The sequence below is a fragment of the Paroedura picta genome, chromosome 13, assembly GCF_049243985.1.
Source record: "Paroedura picta isolate Pp20150507F chromosome 13, Ppicta_v3.0, whole genome shotgun sequence".
NCBI classification, from domain to species: domain Eukaryota; kingdom Metazoa; phylum Chordata; class Lepidosauria; order Squamata; family Gekkonidae; genus Paroedura; species Paroedura picta.
In genome coordinates, this window is record NC_135381.1 from 27,889,222 (window position 1) to 27,904,382 (window position 15,161).

The 15,161-nt window shown below is 41.0% G+C and overlaps 1 protein-coding gene across 6 annotated transcripts in view; it reads right to left on the bottom strand.

Annotated features, from left to right (window-relative positions):
* Positions 1-656: 656 nt before the first annotated feature.
* The window catches only part of THOC2 (THO complex subunit 2), a 68,466-nt gene continuing 53,961 nt past the window's right edge, over positions 657-15,161 (bottom strand). For 4 of the 6 annotated variants that reach the window (XM_077307662.1, XM_077307660.1, XM_077307659.1 and 1 more), the window contains 9 exons: positions 14,353-14,822; positions 13,588-13,646; positions 11,979-12,014; positions 8,398-8,535; positions 6,986-7,055; positions 6,750-6,901; positions 6,336-6,412; positions 6,204-6,251; positions 657-1,502 (listed from right to left, as the gene is read on the bottom strand). In XM_077307662.1, the coding sequence (XP_077163777.1) occupies positions 6,224-6,251; positions 6,336-6,412; positions 6,750-6,901; positions 6,986-7,055; positions 8,398-8,535; positions 11,979-12,014; positions 13,588-13,646; positions 14,353-14,822 (1,030 nt within the window). In that variant the 3' untranslated portion in view covers positions 657-1,502; positions 6,204-6,223. Of the gene's footprint in view, positions 1,503-6,203; positions 6,252-6,335; positions 6,413-6,749; positions 6,902-6,985; positions 7,056-8,396; positions 8,536-11,978; positions 12,015-12,710; positions 13,647-14,352; positions 14,823-15,161 lie in introns of those variants that run through there. The other 2 variants (XR_013226164.1, XR_013226163.1) reach the window with 2 other exon arrangements.

The following is a 15,161-nucleotide window of genomic DNA, read 5'->3' on the forward strand; positions in this document are numbered from 1 at the left end:
AGTCAACACACAGAATTTCCCATTAGTCTGGGACTCCACCAGGGACTTTCACAAACCTACCAACTGCAGTAACTTTGCAGGCTGTAGTAAGATATCTGGCCAATGTCTCTTGACCAATTTATCATCTTCTCAGGTAATGAAGCCATGCTGGCCAAGCTAGGATAAAGATTTGTTCTCCTTGGAGAAAGATCGGGAGTGGGGTAGGGGTGTCAGATCAATTTTGTTTTTTCCTTGACAAAGTAAAATAATCATGGAGAATTCTTTCACAGTAGCAGGACTGCTCCAGATTTTTAGATCTAGTTTCATATGACTTCATTTTTTATAACATTACTCTGAAGTGGCTAGAACTAAAGGCAACACAGATTGGCAGCACATCATTGCATGGTGGACAAAGATCCCCACAGAGGTCCTGGAAGACCTAAAAAAGACACGGGAGACTCATATTTCTCCATGATGCTGCTCTCTGAGCTACTGGTATTCTGGTTCAATTCTGCTACGGTTAGTGATCATTAATGAGACCCTTCAAAGATGTTTAATTCCCTTTTAAAGCCATTCTTCAGTGCCCTGTAAAGTAGAAAACTGATCTAAAATGACAGAAATAGAGGACAGCTAGGATTACAATGTGCAAACACCCGAATAAGCAACACACACAATGATTTACGACCCATTGATAAAACTATTGTTTATTTAGAAAAAAGGTTACACTGGTAGAATTCAGTTTAAAAAATTGTTTTCCTTTTTTAAAAATGTCACCATGAAATTGCTTTTTTTTTTTTATTACTAAAGTCCAGCGATACAAAGCTCCTGTAGCTGTAGAATTGAAACCTAATCTTTATTTCCGTTTGGAAGAAAGTATTTCCTGATTTATCTAAAAACATTACGACAAACATAAGGTGTAGCGAGGAACGATCAAGTGCAGGGTTACTTTTTTTGTTGTTATTCTGAACAGGTCAATGTTGTGCACATAATATACAAATAATTCATAAGCACTGCTCAAAACAGTGCTCCCACTGGGTTTTAGTTTTTGATATTAAAAGCAATAAATAAAAACTAGATTTCAATGAGGTAAATTCCAAAAGGTTCATATAACTGTTTTATTGGTTGATTTCCAAACACCTAAAAGAACGCATTTCTGAATCAAAAAGGATTACTAAACTCAGGCAGTATGTTTGATAAATCTAAGGTGAACTCTGTACACATGAAAAAACCCATTTGCACGATGGCAACTGTTTGCAGCACATTGTGCTAAAAATATGGAACATGTAACACTTTCAGCCAGGTACTGAAAATAAATGTTTTAAGAAACTAAGCAACAAGTTAAAAATACAGTAATGTACAACTCAACAATCAAATCTTCAGCAATGGGAGGGAAATAAAAGCAGAGAACTCAATAATTTAAGGAAATGCAGATGGGTCCTCTTCATTCACAATCTTCTGTGCAATCTATATTGTGGAAAATACATTTCTGGGCCCAGCTCGATATCTTCCCACTTCAGCCTTGCCTAAAAATAAAAACTGTGTTTCAATTCAAGTGTATTGTCTCAAGGAGCTCATAAACGCGTTATGCAGTTCAAACCCTCCTCACCCACATACTTGCTGTTTTCAATAAGGACTCAACAATTCAGACCTGAGGTTATTTTTACTCTCTCTTGGATAAGCAAAAAAGCACAAACAGCAGAGCGCTTAATGTGGCATCACGCTGTCTCTGGCCTCCAAAGAAGTGACATGACTTGTGACATAACCCTGTCCTTCTAGCAGCACCCGCTGAGCAAGGCAGCATTGGTACAAAGTTGGCTTGCAGTGACTCCACAATAATCGACAGCACTGTGCTTCACCAACTATTCACACAAGGCTGAAACTAGTCAGAGAAGGAAGAGAGTAAGAATGAAGAACTTACCTAGTATTCACTGAATAAAGATGCACATTATGTAAGACAAATTAAGCAAAGAAAACTAAGTTACACTTACTGTCACTATTGTTCATTGAGTATCTACTGTGCAGAGGGACTGTACGTGAGCAGGCCTGCAATCAGAGAGGTTCTTACAACTAAAAGCCTCCAGAGGATGCTGTGCACCGGAGGCAGAAACTTGTTCCCACTTGGGGACCCATGTGGTCCCATGAAGCAGTGCCCACCCATTCAGTACCTCTAGCATCTCTGAAGCCAGAGCATGCAATGGGCAGAGGGAGGGAATGTGTGCCTACACAGAAGATACCTGATGAACAATAGTTATGGATAAGTGCAACTGTATTTTCATCATCAATTTTCTGTGCTGTTCTACATGGAGATTCTAGCAAGCTATTCACCTGGCAGTGGGACATGCTCTTTTCACTTGAAGAATGAATGCTTTCCCAACTAGAGTTTCTCGCCACACTGAAAGATTTAAAGCAGGCTTTCTCAATTTTTTACTATTGATAACCCCCTGGAACATTGTTCAGGCTTTGAGAAATCCCAGAAGTGGTGTGATTGTACAGAATATGGTTGCGAACCATTGCACTGTTTTTCTGCCTATTCAGGCCGGCTATCAGTTCCCAAAATTCCTATAATCCTTGTCATTGGCAGCCTTAATTAGAACCTGCCATTTGGCCTGAGAATTTGCCATCCTTTTAGTTCTCAGAAGTGCTTTGTATCCATTCTTTCTAGCCTGTATTTCAACTTTCAGAATTAAGTAAGGGGAACTTTGGATATCGTTGAAGTTATTAATGAGCTTCTGTTTAGCCTGAAGACAACTACTATCAAACCAACTTTTGTAATGAAACCTCAAGTAAGTGTTAGCAGACTCCCTTGATAGAAATGGAATGTATGAAATTAACTGTGTGTATGAGGCAAGAGAAAAACATCCATCATCTAATGGATTGCAAACTGTATTGTGATTAACTCTGCTCATCTTGCCCACAAGCAAAACTTTTCATTTAGCTCACAACTCTTTAATTTTTTGTCTACCTGGTGTTAATCTTTTGTGGATCATCTTTTGTGGAGTGCTTACAGCCTGACCAGAAAGCAAATTGCCCTGGACAATCTCTCTGCCCTGGACAATCTCCCTTCCATTTAGGACGCTTGGCCATCTGAGCAAGTCACAAGCCAGCAAAATTTACCACTGGGCCCAAGGACCTACAATTATTTGGATTATGTGACTCTCCCTCAGCAAGGGGGATGAATCCATATTTAATAACTACTCATCATTAATGCCCATCATTACATTTAAATCACCACCAACAAATAGCATTGCTGTGGGATATTTATGCATACAGTATGCTATACTTGATTCCAACTTTTCCCAGATCGCAGCGGTTTGTGCCTGTGTATGCTGTGGAGGTAAACAGAGATTAAGGCACAGAACTAAAAAATATGGAAACTGCCAAAACACTGCCACAGCCCAATTACTCAGCAGCTGTATTCCCCCTATGGAAACATCTAAGGCAGTGGAAACAAATATACCCAAAGCCACCAGAAGGTCTCCCATCTAAATGGGAAGGTTGAGCAAAGAATGCAATATAATTAGATATATCATTCTTTTCTACCATCCATGTTTCCTGTAAAAGAATTGCAACTAATTGGGCTAAATGCTCCAAGAAAACCCTGTTATACGATTTAGAAGCCCATCCCAAAATGTTCTGAGAGAGAAGCATAATTGTTTGGTTAGGGGACAACTGTTCTAGGGATGTCTTAGTCAATCCCATGTGACAAGATCCAGCTGGCTGGAAGAATCCCAAAAGACACGTCCAGTCTTGTTCAATGTCCAGATTCCCTTTTTAAATGAACAGATACTGCGCTCTGGAATTCCCTGCTGTTGCTCCTGCTGTGGTTTTACTTGCTAGCAAGACTTCTCTTTAGTAGTTAGAGGGGACTCTACTAAGGACCCATTTAATGCCCTAATTGAGGGGGATTCTATAGGCTGGATCCAGTCCATCTTCTGTAGTGACTCTGGAGTGATACACTCTGCTTTAGTTTCCAGTAGTTTGCTCCTCATGGTCCTCGGTCTGATAGCCATCTGTTCATCTGCTGGCAAATCCCTGAAGGACTGCAATAAATCCTCCTCCAGAGAGTTTTCCAAGTGAATGGTTCCAGGCAAGTCTAGCTCTAAGTGTGTTAATACATTAGTTGATTCCTTTTGGGTAGCTTCTTGCCCCCTCCATGTAGAATTTTTGGCAGAAATTGCGTTATTATGGAGTTGTTGAATCCTTCAAAAGGTAAAATCCCCACCTGCCTCAGCCTTCCTTACTGTGACAGCAACAGCAAAGGGAGGACTTAATGAGAGTAAGTTTGAGCTGATAAGGGTTTCTACAGCACCCAGATCCACTGAATTTGCCCTTCTCTTAAACAGGCAGGACAGGTGTTTAATGACTTCACGTCTTGTTCTCCACAAAACTGATACACAAATCTGATTCCTTTGTAGCAAAAGCTTTTGGATGGAATGGTTAACACCAAGCTGAGCCTGCTTTGTTGATTTAGAGAAGTGATTCTTAGCTTTCCTAATGCTGCGACCCTTTAATACAGTTCCTCATGTTGTGGTGACTCCCAACCATAAAATTATGCAAGTGTTCGTTCACAGAAATTACATCGAAACTGAACAATGGCGTGAAGGATCCATTGTTCATGATTGCATATGAATTGTTTTTTTTCCCCGGGGATTCTCAGTTCAGCTCTGCCTCTTGTCCCACCGTGCCAATCTCGCGCTTTTCCGCTGCTCCAGACAGACAAACGCTCTATCTCGATCTACTCCGCAAGGCTGTTGTGTGCATGGTGTTCCCCAGGCCAAGCTGCTTGCCCTGCCGCAACCCCTGTGAAAAGGTCATTCGACCCCAAAAGGGGTCCCGACCCTCAGGTTGAGAACCACTGATTTAGAGGTGTTCAGAATTGGCCCTGCAGCTACAGCACTGCAAATAACTAAACTCTGGTGTGTAACCACTGGCTGCTTCCTTTCTTTAATCAGCCACTCCATCCCTTGGGAGAGTGACTTGATATGAGCTTGCATTTTCTTTATCAAGTCAAAAATCAGGGAGACAGTTTTAGCCATTAACACAGTATAATTGCTTATATCTCTCCCCGCTCAGACACTTCAGGAAACACACTGTTGTCACGCTGCCGTTTACTCTGTACACCGATAAAGCGACTCTCAGTCGCCACAGCTGTTTCTGAGGAAAAGTCCTGGCACTGTGCCAGAGGGGCAAACTGGCTAGCTACTGGCACATTACATGTTACAAAATCCTCTCCTGTAAAGAAGTCCATTACTTTAGACCAGGGGTAGTCAAACTGCGGCCCTCCAGATGTCCATGGACTACAATTGGTTCTTATATGCCGTTTTTCCCTACCCGAAGGAGGCTCAAAGCGGCTTACAGTGGCCTTCCCATTCCTCTCCCCATAACAGACACCCTGTGGGGTAGGTGAGGCTGAGAGAGCCCTGATATTACTGCTCAGTCAGAACAGTTTTATCAGTGCCGTGGCGAGCCCAAGGTCACCCAGCTGGATGCATGTGGGGGAGCGCAGAATCGAACCTGGTGTGCTAGATTAGAAGTCCGCACTCCTAACCACTACAACAAACTGGCTCTCTCTCTAATATAGGTGAGGAACCTGTCTTGTGAGGACTGTTTTAGAAGCAGTTGTACAATGACAGTCATGCCTACTTTAACCCTGAAAGTGAACCTAGCTCAAGAGTGAACTTTTCGTGGTGATTAGTACAAAACCCAGTGTTCACAAACTGTAGCCAATTGTTGGAAACTAAGTGAAACCAATCATGAATACCAGGTCTACAACGTCTTCAGAAGAACAGTTAATAAATAGTAGTTCAAGAAAAGCTTCCTACAAAACAGGCATAAGAGGAATGGTAACTCATCAAACTAGCATCCTCTTTGCGCAAATATTTTACTCCTTCACGGCTTCCTCCCAAATTGGAGCAAGGGATACTCAGGTTCTCTCTTTCTGACCATTGCTGTGCCCTCTTCCCACTGCTTTTCTGAAGTAGAAATTATCAAAGAATCTTGTTCAATAAAGGAGTCATCTCTATTTCCTTGAGCCCCAAATTGTTGTTTTCAACATTCCTAGAGGAAAGGTCGCAAAGGCATTTTCTAAATATACGGCAGGGGTAACATACTTAGAAACAACGTTTCCTACCATTTTGTAGGCCAACAGGCAGTTTCTCAGCATGAGTAATTTTATAAGTATCTTTCCCACCTCTAACAAAGATAAAACTTCAAGTTATTCTTACCTTGGTCAGAATAGTGTTCATTATCTGTGCTTGTCTGAAGATTTATGAGTAAATCAAATATTAAGGGAAATTTATTTTTAAAAAATAATTTCACATCAAATGTAAAATTTCATCCATCCAGTGAAAGGATATTGTTTCTTTTCTTCTTTGCCCCCAGTGCTGTCTCGCTTGTCTTTCTTCTCTGTTTTCTCCTTATCATGCCTGGACTCCTACACAAAATGCATACAAGAAAAAAACACAATTACTGATTCATACCCCACTTATTTCTAGTTTCATAGGCTAACAAGAAGTCAAAGCATTCTAAAAACAAATCAAGGACTGGATCTATTTTAATACAATGTCTACTTATATCTTGAGATATTATGAAATACTCAGGATTTTAGATGCTAGGTCCACACTGTAATTCTAAAACTAGTATTTATTGGGGGTGGGGATGCAGTGGGCGAGTTCTTTCTCTTATAGATGTGCTATCTTCTGTCCATTGAAAACCTGAGCTTACAGCAATTTTGCCAGAAACAACAAAGAAGTAGAAATGACCATCCTTACTTTTTTACTAGCAGATGAGCTTTTTTCCATCTTTTCCACTTTGATGGAGTCTCCTTTTTCTTTGCTTGAAGATTTTGATTTGTTTTTCTCCTTCTCATTTGAGTGAGGGGAATCAGAGGGACTTTCGCTCTTGCTGTGTTTGGAAGAACCAGCTGGAAAGACACAATAGCATAAATCTGATCTTTTATGGAAGCAGCTGGGCATATTCCAAAAAGGACAATCAAGAAAGGACATACTTGTTCCGTTTTCCTCTTTCCGTCTTTTGGTGGAATCCTGGGTGACCTCTCGATCACTATTTGAATGATCCTAGGTGGATACAAGATAAACAGATTTAATCAATGGATTTCTAAAATACTATATACATTGAGCAGAGTATAAATACTTGCTAATTATTTCCATATTTATTAAACTGATCATATTCAAACATTCTTTAACATTTATTTAATAAGCACTGACTTTTCAAGCAGCAGAAGAAATGCAACATAGCTTGTATGGAGAACCTCTTAGTAAAAATGACTTTAATAGTTTCTAACTCCTTTAGACCAAGATCCTGTATTTCTCAAAGAATAAGGCTCAGCACGGTTGCAGTTCTCAAAACAACAAATAAGGATAATTTGTCAAGGGAAGCCCAAGAATTTTTCTGATTGGTCCCAAGATTTCTGTATGCATCTTGATTGATCCCTAAGAGTGGCTTGCTGATGGTCTGTATCAACGATGTCATGCTTTCTGGGCTCTAAATATTGGCAGGCAGAGATTCCAGAGAACAATTTACTGTACCATTGCTCATGAAACACTTCTTTTTTACTTTCCCCTAGGAAGCCATGACACTCAAGTATTTGTATAGCCTTCTAACACAAAACTACTCCTGGTGCATTTATAGGCAGCAATGGTAGAAGACTGTGGTACTTTATTCTTAGTTTTTTCTAAAGGCCCATTTCTCTCACTTTGTGCATGAGTTTACTTGGGCAATGTTTAGGATAAGACTGAACTCTGGCAGCTTGACACAAGGGTGAGAATCACACCCCCATTCATGTCTTTTTCCCTTTTAAAGTCCCATTTAAACCACAGTCACATGTAGGGATGTTTAATTCAGCTCAGATAAGCCCCAAAATACACTAATCGATGATGATTTGAGTATTTTTAGTCATTTATCCAAGCCAAATCACGCATCCTATTAGTTTAAATGAACTGAATCAGAAAGCCCAAATTGATTAGGGCTTGATTCTGATGATTCATAATTCAGCTGATAAAGATCTTTAATTGTCTCCCCAGCAGACCCCTCCTCAGATTGGTCTGCTAGGGAGACACTTAAAGACCCCAACAAATAGCTGATCCTGACCTAGGTCTGTTTAAATGTCTCCCTTTGTGCCTCCCAGCACACAGCCTGACAAACAGGCTCTGTGTTGGAGGAAGGCATTTAAACAGACAAATTCAACAAACAGCTGATTCTCTGCAGTAGGTGGAGGAAGCATTTAAATGATCCAAACAGCCGAAGATTTGCACAAAATGAGGGGTGAACTTGAGCAAATCAACAAGCTGCACTTTTGTGTATCTGTTTACAGTTTCTCTCAACATCTGATTACATCCTTAGGTTCAGGGTAATAATCTGAGAATCCCTGATCTAAGCTAGTATGTAGAGATCACAAACCCGTTTTCGTTCTTTCCTCTCCTTTTCATCTTTCTTCTCTCTCTCTCGGGATCTTTCCCTTGACTTGTCCAAATCTTTCTTTTCCACTTCTCTCTCTTTACTCTTGGACAGTGTCGGAGCTGAGTGGTTAATGTAGTGCTGTTAAATTAAGGCAACATTACAAATGATTAATGCATCATCCTGTATGTGGTGCTCTGACCTAATTATTTCCGGCATCAAAGGCATTACATATTCCTAAAGGTCTGGAGGCTCCAGAGCTATTCAAAACAACATCTGTAAAATTAGTTTTCATGAAAAATTGCACAGCACTGCTATGAAAGCAAAAGCCTCAGAGTTTAGGACAACTGAAGTCAGACAAGGACATTAAGTAGTGAGGGAATGACAATAATTTATCATTCTAGCATAGAGATTCAAACCAAAGGATTAAAAGGGATTTGTTTAAATAAATAAGAATTAATGCCATATACATTCTTAAAAATTAATTAAATTACTCTGAAGTAGAATTTCCTTTGGTATTGTTGCTGGGGATTTTATAAAATAACGAAATAGAAGTGAGGGTAAGCAACGGAATGGGGTATCTGTACAAACTGATTTTCCCCCTATCAGATATCTGATTTTTGTGAACTTATACAACAATCGTAACATTTTGAAAGTGGGGAAAAACTACCTTTTCAAAATTGTGAGGATAATTGGTTAACAAAACAAGATCAAGGCACAAATCTGCACCGCTTGTTATTATTCTTTTGTGTTTTCCCAACTTACAACTTTTTCTAGAGAACCTCAATGGTGCCGCTCGTACAGAAGCTTTGATTTTTGACGTGTGATTAATTCGCAGGAGTCCCCTTACCATGAAACACAGAAAACTCTTATACCTTTAAAAGATGCTACTTATTTTATTTGTGGCACAATTTAACCTTGGATCTCTCTAAAAACAAGTTTGTGTTTCTTGCTGTAAACACCTCCTGCCCCACCCTCTTCAGGTGGATACCCAAAACATTTATGGTGTTCCCTTTCAGTGACTGCCTCTAGCAATGACATATTCCCCATTGTCTTCAATGCTCTTTTGAAGATGTGTCTCAAGATCAATTGGAGATGAGTGCCATCAGGGGGCTGACAATAATCAACGCCAGCACATCCAGGACCTCTGTTGTCTTGCTATTTGCTTGGTGTCTAGCTGCTATCATCAGTGGGATGTGTTGACGTGACCGATGCCAAGTCTACACTAGCCATGTAGATTGGCAGGAGGATAGGAAAATTTTCTGAGTTCAGTGTACCCTGGCCATTTGGGCTTGCAGCCTTTAGGTGCTCCTCAATTAACCAGCTCAGCCAGTGCCGTTAGACTGCCTTAAGATTCAGCTGATGTCTAGGAAGGAAACCACTGCATATACAAATCAATAGATGCTGTCTTGCTTTAGAGGTACAGTGAAAATACAAGAGTATACATGTTTAGCAGTTGGAAGTTGAGAAGGGCCACAGAAAACAGGGCTGCACTTACCTGTAATCATTGTTCTTTGATGTCTTGTGTGCAGACACATTGGGGACTGCACAGGTACATGCTGACTGTGGAAGACTTTTCACTAACCCCCTTCAAACTACAAACATGCCAAGATTCCAACCCAGTGCATCACGTGTTCTGAGGGTGGAGCGCCCCCTTCCCTCAGTTCCAAAACACTGCTGCTAGCCCGAGAAGAAGGATGAGCTCTATCCTGGAGTAGAAACGCCCTGCCTGGAGTAGAGCGCCCATATTATGTGCTTCTCCAAGGCAGAGGAGACAGTACTCATGCGCGTCAGCATGGGGCATTTTCACCCCAAATTTCAAACATTTCTTGAAAATGGCCTTAGAAGCCATATCAAGTTAGAAAGAACCAGAGCAATGATCACAGTAGAACAGTGGTTCTCAACCTGGGGGCCGGGACTCCTATGGAGATTGAACAATCCTTTAACAGGGATTGTGGCAGGGTGATCAGCTTGGCACGGGGGGGGGCATCACCTGTTGCTGCTCCTCCTGAAGGCGCCCACCAATTTATATCTAATTTATAACCAATTTATATACAATCATGAACAATGGATCTTCATACTATTGGTCAGTTTCGGTTTAATTTCTGTGAAAGAACACTTGCATAATTCTATGGTTGGGGGTCACCACAACATGAGGAACTGTATTAAAGGGTATTAAAGGGTCGCAGCATTAGGAAGGTTGAAAACCACTGCAGTAGAAGAAGAGTCTTTTCTCTAAGCGGCTTATAATCGCCTTCCCTTTCCTCTCCCCACAACAGACACCCTGTGAGGTAGGTGAGGCTGAAAGAGCCCTGATATTACTGCTCGGTCAGAACAGCTTTATCAGTGCTGTGGTAAGCCCAAGGTCACCCAGTTGGCTGCATGTGGAGGAGCAGTGAAGAAACAAATATGGATCACCAGATTAGAAGCCCATGCTCCTAACCACTACACCAATGTGTCTTCCTCTTGCAGTGGCAAAAAAGGAACTAAGGGAAGGGGGCACTCTGCCCTCAGAACATGTTATGCGCTGAACAGGAATCTGGGTGCATATGTGGTTTGAGGAAGCCTGGAGTGCCCCCTATTAGAGCTTTAGTGAAAAATCTTCCACAACCGGCCTGCGTCTGCATAGTCCCCAATGTGAGGCTGCAGCACAAGACAGATAATGAATACCATGTACAAACTATGCTGGAAAAGAAGAGTCAGTGCAATATATTGGTTAGACTGTCAGACTTGAATTGGGGAGCCCCAGGTTGGAATCTCCATTCTGCCAGGGATGATTGCTTCGGCCAAGCACATACAAGACAACTGTGAGGATCATCAAAAAAGGGGGAAATGATCTCAGCCACTCTGGGTACCCACTGGGGTGAAGTGGAGTAAAAATAAAGCAAATACCCTTGTGATTTGCCAGACTGCGCAGTCACAAGACTTTTATCAAGAAGCCTGGAACACAACTTGCTTCCTATCTGATAGTTCCATTTTACAAATTCATTCTCCCTGGTCATTCCAGAAATTCAGTAAGAATTCTGCAACTGCTGGGCCAGAAATGGTCCAGGCCACATACTCCAAAACATACTCCCCCCATAATGAATCAATGAATCAAAATGAACATATTGCAGAAGCCCTTCCAGATGGCTTACATATTAAAATGGTTGCCAAGGAATCCCTGAATCTGAGCTCAACTACAAAAGACTGGGGACATAGAAACTTGGTTCACTGGTGGCACTAACCAGACCTGCTGGCCTCACTATTGCCACATTTGAACCGAGTTTCCCACATGGCTGATATTCTTCCTGCAGCTTTACAACAAAAGGGAATAGTACCACTAGCAAGCAAATGGCTTTTCAATGAAATTTGCCCTCCATTCAGATATAGTTTAATAACTACTGGCAGCCCAAATAAATATAGTTCAGTCTGTTGTTGTTATCTAGTTACCTTCTCCCAATGCACATTCACACTCTACCAATAATAAGCTCTGATGTCTTGACATGCTCATTAGTGGTCCTTAGTTTATCACACATCTTAAATGTTCTACCATAACCATGAAAACTAGCAAATCTTGCTGTGGGTGACTGAAAGACTCAAACCTTTGCTGAAGAGTCCTTGAGTTCGCTGAGGTTGTCCTGTAGAAAATGAATGGAGATGGACACGTAAACTTGCACAGTTCTCAGAAATCACAGGAACTTGGGAGAGCAGGATCATACCCTTGAAACAAAAAACAGCTACACCTTCTGGGAATAAGTCCAATGTTAATATTTCTCAGAGGAAAACACGTATATTCAGACAAGTTAATTCTATGAAGACTAGAAGAAATCTTACTTTGTAATGAATCAAATTAGCTAAAAAAAACCCACTACTACTACAAACCCACCCCACACTATTTAAAGAACAATGTCAAATTATTTGCTCAGCTAAGCAACTGGGGGAAATTATATTTCTTCTTAACATTAAATGCATGGATGTTCCACTTAATGGCTATAAAATGGCATTACTTAAAACAACAACAACAACAACAACAAAAGACCATGCCCAGAAGGCTGCTGCCACCTGTCACACATGTACTCAAGAGCAAATCTCACTGACATTAATGGGACTTGCTTCCAAGCAACCTGGGGCAGAGGACTGCAGCCTTACAATCAAGTATGTATTCAAAAGTGATTATGGTAGGTTCATTTCTTTGGCTGTTCTATGCCTTAAGACAACCTCTCTCTCATACATACATGAGAGAGAGAGAGAGAAAATTATTTTAAACGTTGGCAAGATGGCGACACCCCCACACAATCCATCCCAGTGCTCGGATGAAGTATTTGGTAACTTACAGTTTTAAAGCTTCAACGTACTGCAAACTCAAAGATTCCATGAGCTTAGATGGTTTTAGAAATAAAATTACAAACATGGAGCAAGGAATTGCTACCCTGAGTCTTCAAGAAGGCTACAGCCATGGGTTTTGTGCTGCACTTGACTGCTGGGGGTTTTCTCTTTGCTGAGTGGAAGGTTTTGGCTGCCGCATCTGGGTTAAAGTGGAACGCAGAGCTCAAGAGGGTGGGAACCAACTGGAATATAAACAAACCTCGCAGGGAAGGTGCAACAGAAGCTGCCTGCTCACTCAATATACACAACTACAGGAGAACTGATCACCAAGGAGACTTTTAAAACGGGACTCCTTTTTGAAGGCTCCTCCTGGGAAGGCACACAGCAGTAGGATTCTCATCAAGAAGCCTGATGAATTCAGAGGTATCGTGTCTCCCATAATCTTCTGGGAACTCTTCAGTGCTACAGATTCTTCAATATTAGTGCAGAAAAAATATGCTCCACTCTGCTTGCTGCAAAACTCATTTGCTTGTAGCTACAACTGCACTCCAAAAATATATCTGACTGTTTAAAACACAGTGAGGCACTTTTTTTTTTTGGTAAAAAATACACATTTCTCTTGACACATCCAAACTTATTTACCAAAAATTGTGCTAGGTCCTTGAAGCTTTCTCTCTTTCTTTCTAATTAAAAAAAATACTTGCTTTATTTTTTATTTTAATGAAAAAAGAGTCCACCAACCAAGAAAAGGAATGCATTTTTTGTAATGCAATACAAAAAAGCCTCCAATGGCTCCACTTGGCACAAAACTTGAAGGAAGTCGGACACTGCCATTCCAAATACGTGAGCCTAAAATGGGCGCTGCCTTCCTCAGGCTATACTAACCTTTACAGTTGAGGAATGCGATGGAGAAGAATGGGTATCAACTTTGCGGCGTTTTAGTTCTGAAAGAAAGAAATGTTTTCGGTTATTACACAATACAACCCACAACCTCATTAGGCTATTGAGCTTTAGAATTCTTGCCTTCCACCTAGACAACTGAATGCAGACAACTGTAACAGGCCTAAAATAAAATTAATTATTTAACACAGACCCCTGTTTGTACACACACACTATAAATTCCTGTGCCCTCCCTATCTACAGTACAAATTTCATCCTAATCCCCTTTCAGGATGGGCATATATGTTTCCCCCCTCCCCCATTTCAATGTTAAAACATGAAGTAGGCTGAGCAATCTTCATGCAAAGGAGGGATTTTAATCCAAGTTTTCCAGATGCTAGGAGTAGGCAATCTTTTCAGTCTGAGTGCCAAAACTCCTACCTGGAGTTTTGTGCTGGAAAAAAATGGGGCATACATAGGCTACTGTATTTGACAGTAGAAGCAAATCGAGACCTATTCTAGGTGCTAGTACCTTCAGAGCTCCCCCTAATACTGTCTGGCTGCTATGCAAGCAGCAGTAAGAGCATCACTGCAGGCACCTTAGTGGGTAAACTTGTTGCAAAGCCACTTGCTCTGGTGTGCTGCTGTTTAGCACATGCATATGTGTGCCAGAGGTGGCTTCCCTAATCACCACACTGCACTGATGCTAGGCATTATGCTATATAATCTTGGCCACTTGTAAAGAAGAAATAAAGAGAAAGGTAAACTTACCCCTTTCTGAATCTGATGCTTCTGATCGGGGAACTGGTGACTTCAAGGACCCAGCAACAGGCACCTTCTCTCCTCCTCCTCCTCCTCCGCTGCCTCCTCCTCCTCCTCCTCCTCTAATATTTTCCTTGGATTTCATATCCTTCGTTACATCTCTCTCTCTGGATGGTTCCTTCTCTCTTTCCTTTTCTGCCATTGATTTTGCCTCAGTGTTGGTAACAATTAATTTGGATTTTTCATCCTTAGATTTTTCTTCTCTCTTGGCTTTTTCCTTCTCTTTATCTGACTTGGGAGTCTTCTCCTTGGTATCTCTGGATTTGTCTTCTTTGTTTGCCCGATCTTCCTTAGGTTTCTCTTTCCCATCCTTTCCAAGTATTTTGGCCTCGGGAGTGGCAGCCGGAATCTTCTCTTTTTTCTCCTTGTCTTTTTCCTTCCCACATTTTTCTTTGTCTTCTTTTTCTTTAATGACTTTGCTACATGGAATTAAGAGGGATTACATATTAGTAATCAAGAGATTTTCACTTGCCCAATTAAAAACTAAACAAAACAAGCCAGTCTCAAATGTAATGATGCTTTAAATTCTGTTACCACTAAACACTATGGGAAATTTTAGAGAAATAGCAATAAATACGGATGTTTAAATAATTATTGACCTTTCTGGCAAATGGGCGCTGTACCAGGAACAAAGGAAAATGCACCATAGTTTTTGGCCCATAGCTCTTATGGCAATCCAGAATAAGAATACAAAAAAAGTCCTACGGGATCAAATTAATCGTCCATCTAGTTCAGCATCCTGTTTCTTACAATGGCCA